The sequence below is a fragment of the Primulina tabacum genome, chromosome 7, assembly GCF_025594145.1.
Source record: "Primulina tabacum isolate GXHZ01 chromosome 7, ASM2559414v2, whole genome shotgun sequence".
NCBI lineage: Eukaryota > Viridiplantae > Streptophyta > Magnoliopsida > Lamiales > Gesneriaceae > Primulina > Primulina tabacum.
The window spans coordinates 25,279,993-25,304,786 of NC_134556.1; the positions used below are offsets into that span (position 1 = coordinate 25,279,993).

Sequence of the window (24,794 nt, forward strand, 5' to 3'; positions counted from 1 at the left end):
TGGAAATTCCAGAAACGCTCAACACAATCTCCCCCAAGAACAAAACATACAAAATATGTTTGAAATAATGCATCAATTTGTGCAGTTTTGTCAGCAAAATCAACCACGACCTCATGATCAAGCTCAAGGACATCATATTGAGGCAAATGATCGAGCTCTTGAGAGATTTTTGAGATTCAAAACGCCAAAGTTTGAAGGCAAACCAGATGCGTATCAAGCAGAATCTTGGCTAAGAAAAATCAACAAATATTCTCTATTCTCAATTATTCTGAAGAACAAAAGGTGAATTTTTCCACCTACTTATTTGAAGAAGCAGCTCACAACTGGTGGCGTACGGTGGAACATAAGTGGACAAAGAATCACACCCCAAAAACATGGGAAAATTTTCTGCAAGAGTTCGAAGGTAAATATATAACTCAAGTTATATTAAATACCCGAGAACGTGAATTTATGGATTTAGTCCAAGGTGACATGACCGTAGCTCAATATGAGGTAGAATTCCACCGTCTTATACATTATGCACCACACTACATGGAAGATGAGGTAAGAAAAAGAAAAAAATTTGTTCAAGGATTAAATCTAGATATTCGTTGGGCAACATTGTCCACAGAAGTTGCCAGTTATGTCTCTGCTGTCAATCAAGCTCTACGAGTAGAAGAATACATCAAGGCACTTCTTAAAAAGGAGGAAGAAGAAAAGAAAATCAGGAAGCCCAACCTTTTTGAGGATAATAACCGGAAAAGAAAATTTTAAAAGAGAACACAACCAGTCAGGCAAGGAGAAGCTGTCAAAGAAAAAGTTCCAAGAAACAATGGTAAAAAGTGTGGTTATTGTGGATTACCAAATCATGAAGAAGAAAAGTGTTGGAGAAAAGGTGGGAAATGTCTTATTTGCGGAAGTGAGCAACACCGTATTCAAGATTGCCCAAAAAGAACGCAGAAAACTCAACCCACAGCAAAGCCAAAGATACCTGCTCGAGCCTATGCCCTCTTAGGAAACAAAGAGGAGAAAGTCGACCCCACTGCAGTCGTAGAAGGTACTGTTACCATATTATCCAGTTCTGCAAAATCTTTATTTGATCCAGGAGCTACTCATTCTTTTATCTCAAAAGTTTTTGTACATAAATTACCACTGTTATCGGAGCAGCTGCCATATAGCTTCGAAATTAGCTCACCTCTAGGGACAACGAGGATTACTGACATCATTTACAAAAACTGTCCCTTAAGCTTCCAAGAAAAAGAATATCTAGCAGATTTGATTGAATTATCTATCAAGAACTATGATATTATTCTTGGAATGGACTGGTTATTTAGACACCAAGCCCAGCTCAACTGCTACACAAAAGAAGTTTATCTTCAAACTTCACATCCAATCATTTCCAAAGCTAACCATACCATGGGAATAGTATCAACAGCAGAAGCTAGGGCTATACTAAAAGACAACGGACAAGGATTTCTAGCTTATTTGATAAATAAGCCAAAGGATCAACTCAAGATCTCAGAAATCTCAGTTGTACAAGAATTTCCAGAGGTTTTTCCTGAAGAGATCAATACTTTACCTCCTCAGAGAGACGTAGAATTTTCCATTGATCTAATACCTGGAGCACAACCCAGATCTAAAACTCCATACCGAATGGCACCTTCAGAGTTAAAAGAATTAAAACTTCAATTACAAGAGCTTATGGACAAGAAATACGTCCGGCCTAGTACATCTCCATGGGGTGCTCCTGTATTATTTGTCAAAAGAAAGATGGAACTCTAAGGATGTGCATTGATTATCGAGAACTTGACAATGTTACCATCAAAAACAAATATCCTCTACCGCATATCGAAGAATTGTTTGATGTCTTACAAGGGTCTCAAGTATATTCAAAACTTGATTTGCGACAAGGATATTACCAATTGAGAATTAAGGAGAATGACATCTCCAAAATGGCTTTTAATAACTGTAATGGACACTATGAGTTTGTGGTAATGCCATTCGGATTAACCAACACTCCTGCAGCTTTCATGGATATGATGCATCGAATATTCCAACCATTCTTGGACAAATTCGTTGTCATATTCATAGATGACATTTTGATATTTTCAAGAAGTAATGAGGAACATGCTCAACATTTACGATTGATTCTCAAAACTTTAAAAGAGCATCAATTGTATGCCAAATTCAGTAAGTGTGAATTTTGGCTAGAAAAAGTGTCATTTCTTGGCCACTTTATCTCTAAGAAAGGATTGGAAGTAGATCCTGCAAAAATAGAAGCCATATCTCGTTGGAAACAACCAATCAACATCACAGAAATTAGAAGTTTTCTTGGCTTAGCAGGGATACTACCGAAGATTTATTAAAGATTTTGCGAAAATTGTTGTTCCCCTGACACAGCTAACTCACAAAGACAACCCTTTCTTGTGAAATGATGAGTGTGAGAAAAGCTTTTGCAAATTAAAAGAAATTCTTACTAGTGCACCTATATTAGCTTTACCAGAAGGAACAGAAGGATTTGTTGTTTACACAGATGCCTCAAAAGAAGGCTTTGGATGTGTATTGATGCAAAACGATAAAGTTATTGCATATGCATCTAGAAAATAAAAGAATCACGAGTTACATTATCCCACTCATGATCTGGAATTAGGAGCAATAGTGTTTGCATTAGCAAAATGGAGACACTACTTGTACAGTTCCACTTTTGATATTTATACAGACCACAAAAGCCTGAAGCATTTATTTACTCAAAAAGAGCTGAACATGAGGCAAAAAGATGGATTGAATTTTTGGAAGATTACGATTGTTCCATTCTTTATAGGTAAAGCTAAAGTAGTAGCTGATGCTTTAAGTAGAAAGATTAGCATGACTTGTTTGGAAATGAAAGAAGTAAGAGAATGGGAACGCATCCATTCTCGTGGTCACTTGGTCGGATTGAGAATTGAACCTGAATTTCATACCAGAATTAAGCAAAATCAAGAATTGGACCAAGAAGTTTCAAAACTCCATACTGATACCAATTTTGTCACCAATTCACAAGAAATACTATTCTATCATGACCGTATTTGTGTGCCTAACTCAATGAAAAAGTAAATAATGGAAAAATCACATCAGTCTCGGATCAGCATTCATCCAGGAGGATCTAAGATGTACCAAGAGATTAAAAAACACTTCTGGTGGAAAGGAATGAAACGAGATATTGCAAATTTCATTTCACAATGCCTATCTTGCCAAATGATAAAGGCTGAACATCAAAGACCAGCAGGTCTTTTGCAACCACTTCCTGTACCAGAATGGAAATGGAATCAAATAACTATGGACTTTGTGACCGGATTACCCCAGCTCCCAAGAGGTTTTAGTAGCATATGGGTGATCGTTGATCGCTTAACCAAGTCAGCACATTTCATACCCATAAGTCACAAATATGGGGTGGAAAAACTGGCTGAACTCTATCAGAAGGAAATTATACGGTTACATTGTATCCCAACTACCATAGTATCTGATAGAGATCCGAAGTTTACGTCAAGATTATGGAGAAAACTTCAGGAATGCCTTGGTACCAAATTAAATTTTAGCACAGTAGCACATCCACAAACTGATGGTCAGTCTGAATGAACCATTCAAATATTGGAAGACATGCTTCGCGCATGTGTGTTGGATGTTGGGGCAAACTGGGGAAAACATTTGCCTCTAGTTGAATTTTCATACAACAATAGTTATCAATCCTCAATAAAAATGGCGCCATATGAAGCATTATATGGAATAAAATGTTGCTCTCCTCTTAACTGGGATATCGATGAATGGAGAGGCACAAAGAATGGACAAGAACGAGCAATCAGGCCTGACATTATACAAGAAGCTATCGACAAATACAACTTATCTGGCAACGAATACAAACAGCTCAAAGTCGACAGAAGAGTTATGCAGATAAAAGGCGGAAAGATTTGAAATTTGAAGTCGGAGATTACGTATTACTAAAAGTATCACCAAGAAAAGGAATCAAGCGTACTGGAAAGAAGGGAAAGTTGCATCCTCGATTTGTTGGACCCTTTGAAGTTATAGGACGAATAGGCACTGTGGCTTATCGTCTATCTCTACCCGAAAATATCTCTGGTATACATAACGTATTTCACGTATCACAATTAAGGAAATGCAAAGTAGACTCAGCCCAATTGATTGACCACCAACAGATAGATCTGGAAGAAAATCTAACATATGAAGAACAACCTGCGAAAATTTTGGATCAAAGAATAAAGGAACTTCGTGGTCGACCAATTCAGTTGATAAAAGTCTTATGGAAGAACCACAACATTGAAGAAGCAACGTGGGAAACAGAGAAAGATATGAGATGTCAATATCCTCATTTATTTCGATAACTCTTAAATCTGGGGACCAGATTTTTAAAAGGAGGAGATATTGTGACACCCTAAAAACAAAGGTGCATAAATGCATTTTTATTAGTATAAATTTTATTATTTTCATTTTTAAAATTTTTCACATTATTTTTCGGTACAAATTTTATTTGTCCAAAGTATCTAGAAATACATTAAAATACATCACAATACACTTAAAAATTCATCAAGTACTATGAGGTTCCCATTCCAAAATCAAATACCCAAAATATAATAAAATATAATAAAATATTATAATTGAGCTCAATATATATGTCAAGTAATTAAGTACAATAATTAACAGGTTCAATGTAAGATAAATTATAATTAGGTTCAATACATAGGTTTAATATAATATAATACAAGAATATAATAAGATTAAATTTGGATAAACATCATATTTTAATAAATAAATTATTTAAAATAAAAATAAAAAAAATAATAAATGGATAAATATGGATTCTCGGCTATATATATAGCTGAATTCTTTTCCATTTCATTTCCTAAACCATCCGAGAACAGAGAGAGAAACGAAAGAAGAAAGAAGAAGGAAAGGGAAAAAGAGAAGAAAAAGCTATACCTCTTTCCGAAAAATCCCAATAAATCACCAACTACTCACCTCATATCGTAAAGCAATATAGCACTGAAGGTGACGTAAAAGGATCGGTCAGAAACCAGAAAATCAAACAAAGATAATACGCAAAATGGCAACGGTATCCCGTATTCAAACTAGGTACTTTTCGCTCATTTTTCTTATAGCTACACACCAAACGAGAGGTTGACTTGAATACAAAAGTTGTAGCTCTTGTTGTATAGATAAGGTACATACCGTCCGTTGTCCCAAAATATTGCCGGAACTAACATTTTCGGAATGCCGGAGTACCTTAGTTAGCCATACGACGATATTTAAATCAGGTATTGATGGGTTAGGAATTTGACAAAACTTTCAACAGAAGAATTAAAGATCTTCAAAAGTTACATAACCTGGAAAAAATCCGGCCGCGCGTGGCCTTTGGAAGACCAGCCACGCGCCGGAACCGTCGGCGCGTGTACCTCACGCGCCGTCGGATCGGCGATTTTCCGGTGGCCGAACATTCCTGGTGATATTTCCGACTTTTTGGCCAACTTTCGTAATGTTTGGAGATATATTCTAATTAATATGAATTTTGCAAACTTAAGTAAAATCAACCGGGTTAAATTTTGAACAAAAAAAAAAATCTGGAAATGATCAGCTAGTTATTTAAAAACTCTAACATATAAATATCATTCATAATACATTTTTAGGACTTGTTCCAGCAACTCGTATTATTGATCAAGCCTAAAATGTAAGTTATCAGGTGATGAAATTACTATTCATTCTTCTATTAAAACCTTTGGCATTTGGCTTAGAAATTTCAATAGCAGTTATTTAATGTTCAAATAACATCTACAATTCATTTCGATTACTGATATATTTTCTAGCATATTTATGAATGGATTGATATACCATTAATGAATGAAGTCATGGACAACGGATTTCGGTTCGTAAATTGAGTCCACTGGACAACGTGGCTTCGACCCGGAAAATGAGTTCAATGAACAACGAGTCAAAAGTCCCGGGTATATGGTTCATCTGAACAACGCGCACCGAATACTTCGGTCCGGAGAATGGTTCACCAGGCTCGTAAAAAGTGCTCAATTAAAGCCACCAATGTTAATTTATGAAATTTTCATTTATCTATTATTCCGTTGCATATCATTTCATAACATCTAAATTGTTATGCCTATTACTTCATGCATATTTACAATGAAGCGCTATTTAAATTTATTTAAAAGCTATATACAAATTTAAACTCACTAAGTTCTCAAAGAGTTAACCCTCTGTTTATTTTCGTCTATTGTAATTTCCAGACACAGGAACCCAAGAATTGGAAAAGGAGGAAAATAACTGAAGCTGAAATAAGAGCATTTGAAAGTCGTGATGATCTGTTTATAAATAAATGTTAAACTTCCGCTTAAAATAATTGTACATATTTGAAATAAGAATGTAAATATTTGTGTATAATCTTTTAATGATAGTAGAAAATATTTAAATTTTTATCTACAATATTTTTAATAATAATGGTAAAAATAAATATAGCAGTTCAATAAATAAATATTGTAGAAAATGTAGCACTCAGTAAGGGAATAATTATGAATTCCTAAACCGAGCGTCACAGTATTGACTCAGAAAACCTTAACCATAATAAAAAGTAATACATATACATCCACATGCAATGGCGAAAATACTTTTACTTAAAATAGATTTTCATTAACATGCATAAACTTAAACATTTTTCCTTTCATCATCATTTTCCTTTTTATCATATACATTTTCCTTTTCATCATATACATATACATTTTCTTTTATTAAATTTGGATAGTTCATTGTGACTTTCGTTTCAGCTGAAACTCGATGGATCCATCTACGTTTTAACTACAGTACTGGGCGGCGGGGACATCAGCGAGAATCTCACCCATCAACTAAGCATTGGCCTATCATATCATCATATCATGTCGATGGAAATGAGATCATCGGGACTCCCTCTGGGGACTTCTCCGTAAAAAGGCTCCTTCTGAGGCCTTTTCCCTCACGATATCTCCAATAATATCATCGTATTAGTCAGAATCACTTCACGTCCTTCAAATTTTCACATTTTCATCACTTATAAAAATTCACCTTTATATATAAATCATTTTTATATTAAACCAAGCACGCAACATGTATTTTAGCATTAGATTTTCATTATATAATTTCATAAACATTTAAAATAAACATTTTTGCATATATTACAACATTCAGGGACACTGCTAGTCCGTCTACCAATTTTATGGTGTAAAATGATTTATCCCTAGACGCAAAATTTTCGAAAATTATACCTAGACCTCCAAATCATTCCAAACTTAACCTATTACCTTAAAACCCTCCCTCAAATATTCCTTAGGCTTAAAATTTTGGTTTTCAATAATTTTCTCGATTCGTTTTTAAACTTAGAAGTACATCCCGGTTTTGACTCGTATGGACCCGAAACTTAACCAAAACCTACCAAACTTGAACCAAAGCTTCCTAACACATAATAAAACTTTTTCAACCCAAACTAAGCCAATCAAGTCCCTTGCACATGACTAGGAAGCTACTGAATTTTTCTGCACAAGAGTCCTAGTTCTAGTGAGATTCGCACTTATGCTATTTCGACTCCAGCCCTTAACCACTCGGTCCAAACCCTACTCAACCCTCCTAGGACTCTAACCGAACCCTCTAGGACCCTATTAGACCAGCCACCAGGACCCATGCATGTAAACGTGCAGGTTTCCTCCCTATGTTCTCGGTCGCGGCTAGGAAGAGTCCTACCCATGTGCGCCTCACCTTCCTGCACTTCCATCCATGAGTGGAACTTTTTGGCTCATGGCTAGGACCCTCACGAGTCCAGCCCTTCATCCTGAAAGAGTCCAGCACAGCCGGCTTCCCCCTATTCTTCAAACCGCGCGCGGCTCCCATGGTACAACCGTATGTAGCTTCACTCCAGCCCTCATTTGGTCAAACTAGGATCATGGCTAGCCTCTCTTATGTCCCTTGAATGCATCCCCAATAGCATCCAGGTGCCATGCTTCCCTAGGAGTCCTAGCCGAAACCCTAGCCTACCCTTAACTCCAATTTTCGTTCAGCCATGAAGCCCTCATCTCCAGCCGTTATGCCGACCCCTATATGGCTCCTAAACCCTCTGAAATTCATCCCTTTTTGGATTCCCTACCATGGAAGCTCCATTAGGTATCCTTAGCAAGAGTTTTTGAATCATAAAACATGAATTTATGGCATAGCATGGCATAAAAACGAAAACAAATCCAAGGCAACATATTTTCATGCAAATACAATAAAATATACATAATATGGTGTGAAGGATGTTTGAAATAAAGTTAAGGCGTGCCTTTGCGTTTATTACGCATGAAACGAGTTGTCGATGCGAACAACGGCGACGCGAAGAACGGCGACGTAGAAACCCTAGGCGAATTCTTCCTCGAGGATGTTACCTTCCCCTTCAAATTCACGTGTGGATTGTGTTTTTGGCTGCTAGGAGGATTCCTAGTGTTTTAGTGGGGGTTGGGGCGTGAGTCATGAGGCATGGAAGGGTATGGTTTAGGAATTTATTTTAATTAAAACATGTGTGCAAGCTTAGGCCCATTTACATGTCATAATAGGCCAATTGGTAAATATTTAAAATATTTTGTTTAGGAAAGTTCGTGAAAATATTAGCCGAAATCTCAAAAAGTTTATATTTTCGTCAAAAATCGAATACCGTTTAAAAATACGACTCGACGTATAAAAACACCTCAAAACACCCCACTTTCGAAATTACCATATATCATATACCATATTTTAAATAATTAAAAATAATTATTTAATAAAAATATTTTTCCTTTTTTAGCCATCGCTTTTCATTCCTCGATCGCGTCTCGAATAGGTTTTCAAATACAATTTCATGCATTCGTGTCGAAATGCACATTTTAAACATGTAAGCATGCACCCTATTTTTCATTCATAGCAATTAAAACCCTTTAATTAGTCATTTTCCTATTTTTTCTAGATTCGCATGTAGTTAGGTTACACTATAGTATTTTGAATCTTACAAAGAAAGTCACAATTGATGATTTGAATTCAATAAAAAGGGAAACATATATGTATATGATGAAAATGAAAAGGTATATGATATTAGGAAATATGTTTAATTTTATGTTCATAAAAATTATTTTAAGTATAAAAATAAATTAACTGCTGCTTGTGAATGTATATGTATTATTTGTTATCATGATTAAAGTATGCTGATTCAATAGACTCACTAGGTGTGATTGATGCAGGTGATCATGAGATTGATGTTAATGGAGGCATTCATGGTTGATCTTGCAGGACTGAAGGTGCATACAACCCGAGAATCGTCGCTAGTTTTCCGCAAATAAAACTATGTTTATGATTTATGATTTCTTGAATATTTTAATGATTTATGATGCTTTTGATAGGTTTTTGAGAGGATGTTAGAGTTAAGTTTATTTTTGAAATAATGTTAGTTTAGATTGGTTGACGTTTACGATTTTATACTTTGAATTACTTTCTTTTGGATTTTAAAATAATAGTTGGTTGGTTCATTTTTAAATGGTGCAAAATGTTCATATTCTAAATGCTTAGTGTTTCGACCGAATGAATTAGAAAGAAAAAAAATTTTCTATTATTTTTTAAGAAAAACGAGTAGTTGATGTTTCAGTTGATATCATAGCAATGTTCCTACAAAGGGTTGTGCCATCGTCAGTTCCAGAAAGCTCAGTCTTCAAGCCTCAAGTTAGTAAATTTAATTGTTTTACATGATTTTATGATGGTACATGCATGTTTACATGGTTTATACGTTTACGTTACATGTTTAAAAGCTTTTTGAGGTTAAATATTATATATGCTTAAAGTTGCTCAAAAAGATATTAGAATATGTTGCATGATTAGAATCTTATATTTAAATGCATGTTGGTTACGTTTAGAATTTCAAAAATGTTCAGATATAATGCTTCCTAGACGCGCACCTAGTACCGATAGGCAAGTTGAGACTAACGGGGATCGTCAAGGGAATGCACCACCACCTCCTAATGAGGATGCTGCTACTCGTGTTCTAGAGAGCGTGTCACGTTTCTCTGAGAAGCAGGCTTCGAGACCACAATATGATTATTTGGTAGTGGACTTGATTGGGATGACAATAAGGAACTTAGAAGAAAATAAGTTGTATGTTCTACTTTAATTGGAATTAAGGGATGACATTGGGAATTACATTGGTGTAAAGGAATGTGAAACGACTCTCGATTTTTAAATTAAAATTCTACTAATTTTTTTTTAGCATAAAATCGAAAATCAATAAATTAAATAACTTAACATTTTCATAAATCAAAATAATTTGAACAATTAAACTCTTAAGTGCATAACCTCCCTAAAATCATAAGTTACAAAAATTCAACTTCTACCTTTAACATGATCAAAATTAACTTCAAAATAAAGCATAAAAACTCTAATAAAATCAGTTAACAAAAAGCTTTAAACTTTGGTTATCAATCTAGTGCGGAAATAAATGTCTCTCGAGAGTGTAATGTCGTACTCGATCCACTTAAGCGTCAGCGTCTCTCTCAATATCATCATCACCTACATCATTCAAACCTAGTGAGTTTAATGACTCAGCACGTTCTAAACATGAGTAGTAAATAATACTTATACAGGCACATGCATTAAAATCATATTTTTATTTAAAATAAATTTTAAGCATAAATAAATCATAAATCGTAAAGCTGCATCATTTATCATTTTGGGTGAAGTTTGATCCTTGAAAGTGACTAGAATTTTATCTTCTGGTCGACTGATCAATCTTAGCTCACCATAGTGCATGGGGACGGGCACTAGGCACCGCCATGGAAATACAATCGTCGGGCTCCCTCTGGGTTCTTGTCCCGTAAACGGGCTCCGTCTGGGGCCTTTTCCCTCAAGACATTCCCATAAAATTGCAAGTTCACCGTTCCTTCTTAAAACGGATCCCCCACATATCCTCTTTATCATTTGTCACAGTCAATTCAATCCCCTCAAAATATTTTTCATTTTTCCTTTTTAAAGTATAAAATATCACGACTTTCCAAAAATATCATTTTAACAGTAAAAATTTTACAGCTTTACCATAAATCATAAATTATCATATTTTCACAAAAATCATAATTTTATATCATTTATCATGCGTTATGATCCTTCAGGACGCTGCCAAGCTTTTCGTACTACCTAGGTGTAAAATGGCTGTTTTTCCCTTATACGTAAAAATATCTCGTTTTATACTTTTTCTTACTTTTATTGACTCTAGACCATCCCGAATAATTATTTAAGCTTAACTTAAATTTTTATATTTTTATTTGACGTAAATTCGAGGATTTCGATTTAAATCTTTAGTTACTAATTCATGAACGTTTTATTCCTGAATTAAGTTAAACTTTAATATTTTGTTTCCGAATTTTAAACATAGACTTTTTATTTCCTAAGCTACCCTCGTGAGCCATGAGACACTTTCGTTGACCAACGGTTCAAGCCTTAAGCCATTAGACTAAATTTTCGAACCCTAGCCCAAAACCATCGAGCCACCTCCCGATTTTCTCGAACCATGCCCGAGCCACCTTGAGCAAAACTCTGACAAGACCCCTTACGAACCCTACTGACCAGCCTTGACCCCTTGAACCATCCCCTACACGCCGCACGAGCCATGTGCACAGGACCCCTAGCCGCGCGAGTCTCCTTCTATCGCCAGGACTCCTATTCGAACTAGGACTCCTCTTGCATTATAGCCACTGATCACTAGCCCATCTAAAAATCACTAGACCAGCCTAAGACTAGACCCAAACTAGCCTTGAGACGCTAGACCACGTTGCAAGCTCTGAACGAGAACAACAGCCGCGCATATGCATTCTTATGTGCCTACGAATGTCTTACTCGACTAGGACTCTTTGCTCGAACCACCCTCAAGTCCGAAACCTCTTGACCCTCTTTGGACCACCCTGAGACACGGCCTAAGCCTCCCCACTGCAGCAGCCCCTCGGCCGCAAGTCGCCACGCATGGGAAGAGTCCATGCGATCATGGACCCTTCCCTATCAACGAGCCATGGGTCGTAGCCTGCTATAACCCTCCCAGGCCCTTAACCATGACCCTCCCCGAGCCCTAGCTAGCCCTGTCTGAGCCCTAGTGCATCACTCACCCTAGCCGCCCCCTTGAAGTTGCATGTGATCATGGCCCCTCCTAGAAAACCCTAGGTTCCTTGTTCCCTTGCAATGTTCAATTCAGCCCTCAATCCAACTTAAATTGTTCATGTTATACCCATAAATCATCCCAATTTGGCAGCCTAATCTTTAGAAATCATAACGTTACATAAACAAGCGTAAAATCGTCAAAAGTTTGAAAATAATCGTTCTTTCGTAAAAATAATCGAACGCTAGTATTTTTTATGAAAAAATTAATTAAAACAAGCATAATATGGTTTGAATGATGCGTCAAAAAGGTTTAGTAACGTACCTTTGCGTTTTAAACGCTCGAATATACGATCATCGCGAAGGGCGAGAAGAAGATTGAACAGACGACGAAGACTCCTTGTTTTTCCTCCTTTCCTATTTTCGAAATTTTGTGTTTTTGTGTGTGTTGTGTTCGGCTGCTAGGTTTAGAGAATACCTAGGTTTTCTATTTTATAGTTTTTAATTTGCATGCTAATGGGCTATGATTTTGGGCCTTCTAGTGTAGGGGCAATTGGGCCTACTCAAATTGGTTAAATTGGGCCAAATAATACTTATTTAATTTAAAAATAAAAGTTTATAAAATTTAGTATTAAAAAATAATGCATTTGATTTTTTAAAAGTACATTTTTTGCCAAAACCGGCTTCCCTAGGTAAAATTGAGCACCCCTCTTAAAATAATTTGAACTCTATCAATTTAAGAAAAATTTAATCATTTTTAATAATATAAATAAGCCTTGAAAATATTTAATGAAAATTATTTATTTCTATCTCCGTCGTCCCCGGTCTCCTTTCCCCGGCCTATTATCGAATGTTCGGGAAAAGTCTACAATTTCATGAAATCGTGCCATGTAATCATTAAATCATGCGATCATATCCTTAATCATATAATATGCATCAAGTAAGTATTTAAAATCAATTAAATAAAAAATAATTATGTAATTTAATTTATTTGCATGCATGTGGTTTACGTAGGTTGGTTTTCGGGAGTTACAAAATGAATTGGATCAAGATAAGAATTTTAGGGCTTAAAAATGAAGGGACAGAAATTACAAGGGCTAAAATGTAAAAACTGATTTAAGGGTTAAACTTCTCAAGGCCGAGATTTCAAGGCCGGAACCGAAATTTTAAGAAGTTCAGGGATTGAAATTGAGATGACCGAAAATTATAAGGTGAAATCTGTAATTTTCGAAAATTCGGAGGCTAAATTGCAAAGTTTGGAATGTTCAGGGGATGCTTTGCGAATTCTAGATAAATAGAATTTAGGGACCAAGACGACAAATTCATAGGGGATAGGGCTAAAATTGAGTAAATTCGAAATTATTTGGGGCTAGGATGCAATTTTCGAAAAAGCTTAAGACCAAAATGAAGAAATTCAAAATTGAAGGGTTTAAAGTGCAAATTTTTTAAAATTATTTAAGAAAAATGTGCAATTTTCAAGAAAATTATCGGAAAATAATGATAGGAATTCCTTAAGCTTCAACTACGAATAGATTCGATGGTATATATATAGCAGAAAGGATATTCATTTTAGGTGTAGCTACCTACGCATTTCTGGATTCGGGAGCTACACACTCATTCATATTATAGACATTCATCAAGCAACTAAATATTATCCCCGAGGATATGGGATTCGGCTTCAAAGTTTCTATACTTATGGTGATCAAATGGTCACCTCGAGGATTGCGAGGAATTTGAAGCTTCGTTTGCAAAAGATTTGGTTCGAGCAGATCTTATCGTACTCCCAATGCCTGAATTTGACATCATAATTGGCATGGAATGATTATCACTAAATGGAGCTTCGATAGATTTTCGGCAGATGCCAGTGTGTATTCGATCGCCCAGCAGGAAATATTTTTATCTTTGAGGTAGCGAGGAATAAGTAAATGCCGCACATCATCTCATGCATCTGTGCGAGGAAACTAATTAAGTGAGGCTTCCAAGCTTTTCTAGCATGTGTTACTTCAGCACATATTCCTGTCAATCAGAAGCTAGAGGATGTTGAGGTTGTCCGAGACTTTATTATTGTCTTTCCCCGAGGATGTTTATGGCACTCCACTGTTTCTAAGGCACCCTATCGTATAGCACCCGTCAAGATGAAAGTGCTAAAGGACCAAATTCAAGAATTGCTGGACGATGGTTTTATTCGCCCTAGTTGTTCTCCGTGGGGCGCACTTGTACTATTTGTCTAGAAAAAAGATGGAAGTATGCGACTCTGCATTGAATTATCGAGAGCTCAATAAAGTCACCATCAAGAATAAGTATCCCATTCCTAGAATCGAAGACTTATTTTATCAATTGCAAGGAGCATCGATTTTCTCGAAGATAGGTCTTCGTTTAGGATACCATCAGTTGAAAGTGAAACAGTCCAATGTTCATTAGACGGCTTTTAGGACTCGATATGAGCACTATGAGTTTATAATCATGTCATTTAGGTTGACCAATGTATCAGCGATCTTCATGGATCTCATGAATCGTGTATTTCAGCCGTATCTAGATCAATTCGTCATAGTCTTCATAGATGACATCCTGATTTACTCAAAGAGCCGAGAGGAGCATAGTCAGCACTTGAGAATGATGCTACAAATATTGCAAGATAGAAATTTATTTGCTAAGTTCAGCAAGTGCGAGTTTTGACTCGAGAGAGTGGCGTTCATAGGGCACATCATTTCTAGAGATGGGTTGAGGTTGATCCAAGAAAAGACGAGACAGTTAAAGAATAGTCCAGCACCGAAGAGCGTAACCCAGATTCATAATTTCTTGGGTTTAGCTGGCTACTACCGAAGGTTCATTCAATGATTCTCATATATTGCGGTAACCTTGCCGCTTTGACGAAGAATAATGCAAAATTTATTTGGGGATCCGATGCCAAGAGGATTTTGAGAAGTTGAAGCGAGCTTTGACTTCAGCGCCAGTTTAGTCGAGGCAAGGAGAGCATGTTCTTTATACGGACGCTTCGAAACTTGGTTTGAGCGCTGTTTTGATGCAAAATGACCGAGTTATAACTTATTCATTTAGACAGTTGAAAGTTCATGAGAAGAATACCCGACGCACGACCTAGAGCTTGCAGCAGTAGTGTTTTCATTGAAGATTTGGAAACATTACTTATATGGGGAGCAGTGCAAGATTTTCACCGACCATAAGAGTTTGAAGTACTTCTTCACCCAAAAAGAGTTAAATATGAAGCAACGAGGATGGTTAGAGTTAGTCAAAGACTAAGATTGCGATATTAGCTACCATCCGAGAAAAGCTAATGTAGTAGCGGATGCATTGAGTAAAACGACAGCAATTATCGCTCAATTATAACTTCAAAGACCATTACAGTTAGAGATTCAGCGATTCGAGCTTCCAGTATATGCTAGGGGCGAAGCCCCAATCTTGCTACTATGACAGTTCAGTCAACTTTGAGGGATAGAATTCAAGAAGGTCAGTCTTCTGATGAGCAATTACAAAAAATGGAGACTGAAAGATGAAGAATGGTCGGAAGCTGTATTATGAGGAAGATGTCATAGTTCGATATCGTGATCGACTATGGGTTCCTAGTGGCAATTCACTGCGAGAGGTTGTTATGAAGGAAGCTCACAATACCCCGTACTCCATTCATCCAGGAAATACGAAGATGTACAAGGATCTACAGTTGTTTTATTGGTGGCCGGGCATGAAACGAGACATCTTACGTTTTGTGTCTAAGTGTTTGACATGCCAGCAAGTAAGGCTGAGCATCAAAGGCCAGCCGGAAATCATAAGCCTCTTCCTATTCTAGAGTGGAAATGGGAAAATATTACTATGGATTTTGTTGTGAGACTGCCGGGGACTATCAAAGGATACAATGTCATTTGGGTGATAGTTGATCATCTTACGAAATCAGCGCACTTTCTACCTATCAAGGTGACATTCACCATGACACAGTATGCAGAGCTGTATATTCGAGAGATTGTCCGACTGCATGGGATTCCAGTTTCTATCATTTCCGACCGAGATCTGAGGTTCACAGCGTCTTTCTGGAAGAGTTTACATGCAGCAATGGGGACGAAGTTGTTATTCAACACAGCATTTCATCCTCAAATCGATGGTCAGTCTGAGAGGGTGATTCAAATTTTGGAAGATCTACTCCGAGCTTGTGTGATCGATTTCCAAGGAAGTTGGGAACCGAAGTTACCTCTAGTGGAGTTCACCTATAACAATAGTTAACAATCGTCTATAGGAATGGGTCCCTTACGAGTCACTATATGGAAGGAAGTGTTGATCACCTATACATTGAGATGAAGTTGGTGAAAGATGAGAATTTGGTCCGGAATTGATCAAGCAAAAACAAAGCTAGTAGTCAAAATCTGAGATAGGATAAAGACTGTACAAAGCCGACAAGCGACGAAGAGAGTTAGAGTTTTCCATAGACGACCATGTATTTGTGAAAATAACACCTATGGAATGGTGTTATGAGATTCGGCAAGCAAGGCAAGCTCAGCCCATGGTTCATAGGACTATTTTAGATTTTGGAGAGGACTGGAATATTAGCCTATAGAGTGGCGTTGCCACCAATGCTAACTGGAGTACACAATGTATTCCATATCTCGATGCTGCGAAAGTACATCTCGAATCCTTCACCAGTGCTAAATTACGAGCCTCTGCAATTGACTCCAAATATGTCATACGAGGAAAGACCTATACAAATCCTAGGTGGACAAGAAAGGAGACTCTGAAACAAAGTTATCCAAATGATCAAAGTCAAGTGGCTAAACCACTCAGAGGAAGAAGCTACTTGGGAAACTGAGAGAGACATGAGGAGTCGTTACTCGGAGTTATTCGGTAAGTTCTAATTTCTAGAACGAAATTTCATTCCAGGGAGGGAGGAATTTAAGGTCCAAAATACGATAATTTAATCCTAACTGCATGCAAATATAGGGAAAATGGAAAATAACTAATTAAATGGTTTTAATGGGATGAATTAATTATGATATGCATGATTACATGTTTAAAATGTATTTTTATTTTAGAATGTATAAAACTTTGTTTTTAGAGGGCATTCGAGATGTGATCGAGGAACGGAGACTGAGAACCATAGGAGAGAAAATATTTTATTAAATGATTATTTTTAATTGTTTAATGTGAAGTGTGTTTAAAATAGAATTTTTGAAAATATGGTGTTTTGAGGTGTTTTTACACGTCGAGTCGTATTTTTAAAGGTAGTAAGAAAGATCACGTGAAGTTGGAGGGAGAGTTCACTACATAATTTTCAAGCAAAATCACGTGAAGTTGAAGGGAGAATTCAGCAAGGGTCGCCTCTCCGCACACGTTCCTCGCAGCGCCAAATTTTTTTCTAGAGTAATATACACAAAGGCATGCCTTAATCTTCTTTCAAACATCTTTCATTCCATATTATGTATATTTAATTGTGTTTGCATGAGGAATATGATGCACCATTTTAAATTTCATTTTTATGGCTAAACATGCACAAAAGTAGAGTTTTTTTAAAAAAACTCTTCCTAATGATGCACAAAGGGGTTGCCATGGTAGGAGAACTTGAAGGGACGTTTTTACAACATGTTGAGGGTGTATAGATGCATAAATATGGGCTGCACATGTGGGGTGGAGGGCTTGAACGAAAATTGTATGTTTTGAAGACTAGGGTTTTCGGCTAGGAGTCCTTGAGAGCCACGACTTCTCGTAAGCTATTAGGGCATGAATAGGATACTAAAGGGGGATATGTGATGGTTCTAGAGTGGTTGCACGGTGGTTGGGACAATGGCTAGGGTGATCGCATGAGCTTGGAGCCGCGTATGGCTTGGAGGGTTACTGGTTGAGGTGTTGGATTCTAGGGCAACTAGGTTCTATCCAGAAGCATGTTTTTGGTTTGTTCTAGTTTGCAGCAGGGTCAAATAAGGTTTGGACATGGTGGCTAAGGGGCTGGAGTCGAGGCAAGCTAGGGATCGAACCAATTAGGGATAGGGTTTTGTGCAGACAATTTCAGTAGGTTTCTAGGCTGGTCTATTGGTCTTGATTGGCTTTAATTGAGTTGAATATTGTTTATTTATGTGTTATTAAGTAATGGTTCAAGTTTGGTATAGTTTGGTTAAGTTTCGAGTCAATACGAGTTAAAACCTGAATGTACGTCTAAGTTTAAAAACAAATTGGGAAATTAGTCGAGAAGCTTAGTTTGCATCTAAAAATATTTATGGGCGTATTTCAAGGTCATATGTTAAGTTTGGATGGATTTGGGTTTTCGTTTCAAGGTCTAAGGATAAATCTAAAAAGGTAGATTTCCAGGGGCAAAACGGTCATTTTACATCTGAAAAATGTTAGACGTCCTGGTAGTATCCTGAATGATGTAATATATGTTAAAATGTGTATTTTAAATATTTATGAAATTTTATGATGAAACGGTAATGCTAAAAGACATGTTGCATGCTTGGTTTAAAAGAAAAATGATTTATACGTGCATTGATCTTTAAAAGTGATAGAAATATGAAAAGTTGAAGGAGGTCAGGAATTGATTGTGACTAATACAATGATACTATGATATGATGATACAATGATATGTAAGGCCTGTAGTGACCCGTTCCTGAATCACCTACTAATCAAGAGCTAAGCATGTAGTTAACCTAAATAACAATAATCAGAGATAATTGCGGAAATAGTCAATAAAAAATAGTTATACAACCCAATCGAAGCCCAGAATAACTCAAATCAAAATATACGGTACAAAAATATCTAATCAAAACAGTACTGATAAACTAAATCAACCGGCTACTCAACGCCATCCTCCTCCTCCTGAGCCATCCAACCTGAGGCCTGCTCCATGGGAATGGGGTGTCCAAGATAAACAAAACCTGAGGACGTGAGCAATAAGAATGCCCAGTATAAAAGCATGAGTATACAAACTTATATGACATTCATATGCTATGATATGATACTAGGGTAGTCAAGAAATAGGAATCGCAAAAGATCTCAACATGCTCAGTCTAGAGGCGCCAAGTGGATAGTGTCGTGCGGTACTCCTCTGGGTCACTACATCTACTATAAGATCAGATGTGGACCTAAAATGTCCCGGATCACCGAATCCTCCCGACTCGTCGGACACTGTGTACTCTCGGTGTCCATGCGTCTACAAAACAGGGATGAGCGGCCCCACAAGATATAGCTTATCTCGAAAGAGATGCAGCTCAACAGTAAAGGCTATCTCGAAGGAGATACAGCTCAACATGAAATGCAACATGCAGCATAAAGCGTGACATAATAGAATGCATAATATGACATATATCAATGCAGCAAAAAATCATGCAACACATATGAGAATGTATACTCGACGAGGATATTTCATATAAGACTTTTGTACCTCTATCACTGCAATCCTAATCCACGAAAAACAAAAACAATCAAGTCTAGTCCAAGCCTATGCATCAAGTGAAAACCATAACTAAAACATATCTACCAGACTTAAATAGAGTATCAAATACTCCTGAAAAAACTAATGATACAATTCTATACCTTCGTCCGTCGTCAGCCCGCTGATTACAATGCTCTGAGTCCAACCGGTCCAAGTTCGAACAATTCGTTTTCCCTGACAGCTTTGTTCCCTAGCTGCCCTGTCCGGACTATTCTGCTCTGTCATGTGCGGACTGCTCTACTCAGTATTGTGCGGAGTGCTCTGCTCTGTCCGGACTGCTCTGTCATGTCCGGACTGCTCAGTCCTGTTTGGACGGCTCTATCCAATCTTGACTGCTCTGCTCTGCTCTGCCCGGACTGCACTGCTCTGCTTAGTCCGGGCTGTTCTACTCTGCTCTAACCTTCCTGGACTGCTCTTCTCTGTTCGGACTGCTCAACTATGTCCGACTATTTTGCTCTGTCCTGCCCAGATTGCTCAGCTATGTCCGGACTGCTCTCTAAGATGGCTAGAACTTAAGCTATAAACACACAATACCCCCTTCACAGTGAGAAATCATATGGCCTATTTATAGACCTCAGTTTGGGACTCCCGATCCCTTTCATGCATGGACGTGTCAACACAATGCCATGCACTTCGACACCTGTCCGGCCACCTTTCACTCGGCTATATGCACAAAGACACCTGTGCTGACTTGTGACACGTTACTGGACACCTCATCTCACTATCCTGACTCCCAATTTTGCTCCCTAACAAACAACCCAGTTCAGACATATTCCCTAGCACCAGTTTAGACATATTCCCTAGCACCAGTTTGGCTCAGCCACGTATGTTCAGCCACTACCTAGGCTGCCATGACTTCTGAAATCAGAAACGGCTTCTGGAATCAGCTATGGCGGTTCCAATGTCAATTAACACATGATTTACTTAATTAAATACACTTAATCATATTTAGTTAACTTAGTAGTATTCGGGCTACTACAAGGCCAAAGCTCAGTTGACGGGTGAGAGTGTCGTTGATGTCCCCGTCGCCCGGTACCGTGGTAATACGTAGATGGATCCATCGACCTTCAGCTAATACGAAAGTCATAATTGAGGATCCAAATTCAATAGAAAGGAAAATGTATATGTATATGAGTAAAATGAAAAAGTATATCATGAAAGGAAATATGTTTAAGTTTATGTTCATGAAAAGCTATTTTAAGTAAAGTATTTTCACTGTTACTTGTGAATGTATATGTATTATTTGTTATCATGATTAAGGTTTACTGAGTCAATAGAGTCACTAGGTGTGATCGATGCAGGTGAGCATGAGATTGATGTTAATGGAGGCCTTAATGGTTGATCTTGCTGGACTGAAGATGCACACAACCCGAGGAGCGTCGCTAGTTTTACGCAAAGAAAACTATTTTAATTATTTATGATTTTCTTGAAGATTTTTATGATTTATGATACTTTTGAGAGCTTTTTGAGAGGACGTTAGAGTTAAGTTTATTTTTGAAATAATAATGTTAGTTTAGGTTTGTTGACGTTTACGATTATATGCTTTGAATTACTTTTTTTTGAATTTTTTAATAATAGCTGGTTGGTTTATTTTTAAATGGTGCAAAATATTCATATTGTGAATGCTTAGTGCTTCGGCCGAATGAATTAGAAAGAAAAAAAATTCTATTATTTTTTAAGAAAAACGAGTAGTGGACGTTTCAACAAGATACCTGCAATATTAGTTTCTAAAGAATTATAAATAACAGTGCCGCAAGTATCAACCTTAGGTACACAAATCTTCTTTACTGAAGTTTTCTTGTTGGAGGTGTTGTAGTTGGTGTTGTGTGACATTTGGTGCAAAATCTGGTTAGCTTCCCAGCCCATGTAATATTCTTTCAACTTGAAATAAAAAGGTTTTATTTGACCTTGTTTAAATAATAGTGACATACAAAATGATGTCTCCTTCGTTTAGGCTTTTGAATAGAATCTTGCTTCTTGGTTAGTAAAATTTTGACCGATGGAGTAACTTTTGATGGAACAACAATATCAACACTTCCTTTCACAAAGAAAGTTGGTTGTGATTTTAGAGTTGGATGATTCTCCAAATTCAAAAACATTGTTGTTGTATCCTAAACCAGCTTTGATGTCCTTTCCCATCATGAATATGGAGTCATGTTTTGACGAGATTGAGTTGAATTTAGCATGTGTATCTGTAGCCTTTTCCATTTCATCCTTGGTCGTGCACAACTCCAAGTCCTTCTTACTTAACATCACTTCAAGTCCGACCACACAACCGTTTAGCTCGATGTTCTCTTTTAAAAGACTCGCTTTCATTTAATTTTTTGCAACACTAGAGGCAGCACCTAGTGGATTAACTTGCATTGAGCGTTTCTTCTCCAATTGTGCAAACAAAGATGTATGGTTCTCCCCTTCACATGATTCCTGTTTTTCGTTTGATTCTCCATCACTTAAGGAGACGTTCAATCCTTTGTTTTTGCGAAGTCTATTAGCACACTCATATACATAATTTTCAAAACAAGAACATTCTCTTCATTGAACCGAGTCTAACCTATTAACAACTGATTGATTCTTTCCTTCATTCATCGGTCAAAACTATTCTTGAATGGCTGAGAATCTCTGAGTTTTCGCTGGATGAACTAAACTTGGCAGTTTGGTGGTTAGTCAATTTTCTTTTTATCCCTCTTCTTCAGGTAGTCTCCAAATTTCTTTGTGATCAATTAAATGGAGTCTTCACATCGATCAAATTATCATTTCTGGAGAGAAGAGGTGAAATAAATCATTGTAGGAGTCGTTTGAGACTTGGAATGCAAAGTCTTCCCTTCGTCCTTATTCTGTAGATCAAGATTCATTTCAAACTTTCGATGTGAGCGTATTAAATCACCCAATCCAAGTTTAGTGGTGTCTTTTACTTCATTAATTACACAATTCTTGATGTTGAAGCGTTCTGGAAGAGATCTTAAAACCTTTCTGACCAATCTCTCATTTGAAATCTGGTCACCAAAACTAAAAGCTTTGTTGGAAATGTCTCGAAGAAGACTATCATAGGCAATACTTGTCTAAGTTTCTTTCATTCTTAAATTTTCGAATTTTGTTGTAGCATTCTTAGCTTGGATCTTCGTACGCTTTCAGATCCTTCAGAGTGTTTTTAAAATTTGTTAGACTGAACATGTTAATATCAATAGAAGTGAAGATGGTATTGAGTTCCTTTGAGTTGAAATTTGAAATATGGAATTTATAACGCCTTAAATTCGACGACTGTCCTCAATATACCAAAATGAGTCTTTCCTAGAGTGCTTATGTCCTCACTCACACACACCCTAGGAAACTTCTCAGGGGGTCACCCGTCCCAAAATTGCCCCATGTCAAGCACGCTTAACTTTGGAGTTCTTATGTGATTAGCTACCGAAAAGAAGATACACCTTTTTGATATTAGCAGTACATATCAAATATTTTTAAGACCTCCTCGACTGCACAGTTCCATAACTGAACCATTTCAGAATCCCTCTCTTTCTTATGTAAGATTGGTTCATTCATGTTCCCTCCGCATAGAAGCCTGCCAGGAGCCGCTCATTGTTCGTGCAACTTTATGGCACCGGCGATCACCCCCCGCCCTCTTCGGCTCCGGGCCTCACATGCCCACCAGCTTCCGATTGGTTCGTCCCCGAACCAAACCTACTCGGAGAGGTCGGCTCTGATACCCATTGTAATGGCCCAGATTCGACGACTGTCCTCACTGTACCAAGACAAGTCTTTCCAGCGTGCTTATTTTCTCACTCACACGCACCCTAGGAAACTTCTGAGGGGGTCACCCGTCCCAAAATTGCCCCAAGTCAAGCACGCTTAACTTTGGAGTTCTTATGTTATGAGCTATCGAAAAGAAGATGCACCTTCTTGATATGAGTAGTACATATCAAATCTTTTTGTTGGAAACTAAATTTCAGTGATTTGACAAACTAAGCATCGTATTTATTGGACTAACTGATCAAGTAACCAGGCTTCGCAAATCAACTATCAGTTGCCTAACTGGAGAATAATGTGCATAATATTAAAGGCAACTGATACCAGCGTAACTGAATTTTCAAATCAACTGACTGATCAGTCGTAAACCGATCAGTCAATATATTCAGTCGAAATCACACAAGCTATTGCAACACGTCATCAGTTGAAAAGGACACCAACCAACAATAGTACAAGGCAGACTGCAACTCGGAGTGGAACGCCGCGTTTCAGAATCTACAGTGTACGAATTTCAGAGAATATTGACGTGGCAATCAATGGATATAAAATTCAAGTTATATTCATTGTTACCGTTGGAAGAGAAGCCTATAAATAGGCGAGAATAGCAGTCGAGTAAAACAACAACAAAGAACGAACAACTATTCTATTCAAGCTTGCTGTTACGCTGCTAAAATCACTACTCGTATTCAAATATCAAAAGCTCACTCTTATCAGATATATCAGTAGCAATCAAGGCTACATTTACGAGCTTATCAACACTTTGAAATCTTTGATAGATTCATTCAGTTGTGTTAAATTTAGTCACGCACTGTAAAAGTTTTTGTAAACTAAGAATTTCAGTTTTGGCAGTGTTAAGTCCAAACTGAAGTGGGTCATTACAGCTCTTGTATTCGATCAAAGTCTTTTAGTGGATATCCTATCTTTGTGATAGATGGGGTGACATAGGAGCTATTCTATTCTCCGAACATCCAGAAACAAACCGTGTGCATTTTACTTCAGTTATTATTTTCAGTCAGTTATTCTATCTCTCAGTCAGTTTACTTTCGCAACTGTATTTTTCAGTTAAACTGATTGTTATCGAATGACGAGATACCGAGTAGTCAGTTTGTCACTAAACTGAAATCAATATTCAAAAAATATATATAATCCGTGAGTGTTTATTCAACCCCCCTTCTAAACACTTATCATCTTCTAACCGATCCTTTCAAGTGGTATCATAGCAGTTGTATCTCGTCTCAGAATATTTCTACTCAAACTGATTATCATGGCATCTTTCAATAAAATCCCTATGTTCTCCAGAGAAGACTTCGATGGTTGGAAAATCAGGATGCAGGCTCACTTATCTGCACAAGATGATGACATGTGGTATGTCATCACTGAAGGTCCGATGAAAATATTGAAAGCCAACACAACAGTTGCAATCACCGATGGGGCACCTCATAGAATTGAAAATCCCAGAGATGAATCGACTGCTGAAGATAAAAGAAAAGCAAATTTGGAC

General features: G+C 37.2%; 1 protein-coding gene across 1 annotated transcript; it reads left to right on the forward strand.

Moving 5' to 3' along the window:
- The first annotated feature begins 471 nt into the window (after positions 1–471).
- LOC142550625 (uncharacterized) lies at positions 472–1,761 on the forward strand. The gene is made up of 2 exons (XM_075659699.1): positions 472–669; positions 757–1,761. The coding sequence occupies exons 1-2, from the start codon at positions 472–474 to the stop codon at positions 1,759–1,761; spliced, it is 1,203 nt and encodes a 400-aa protein (XP_075515814.1).
- Positions 1,762–24,794: the final 23,033 nt, after the last annotated feature.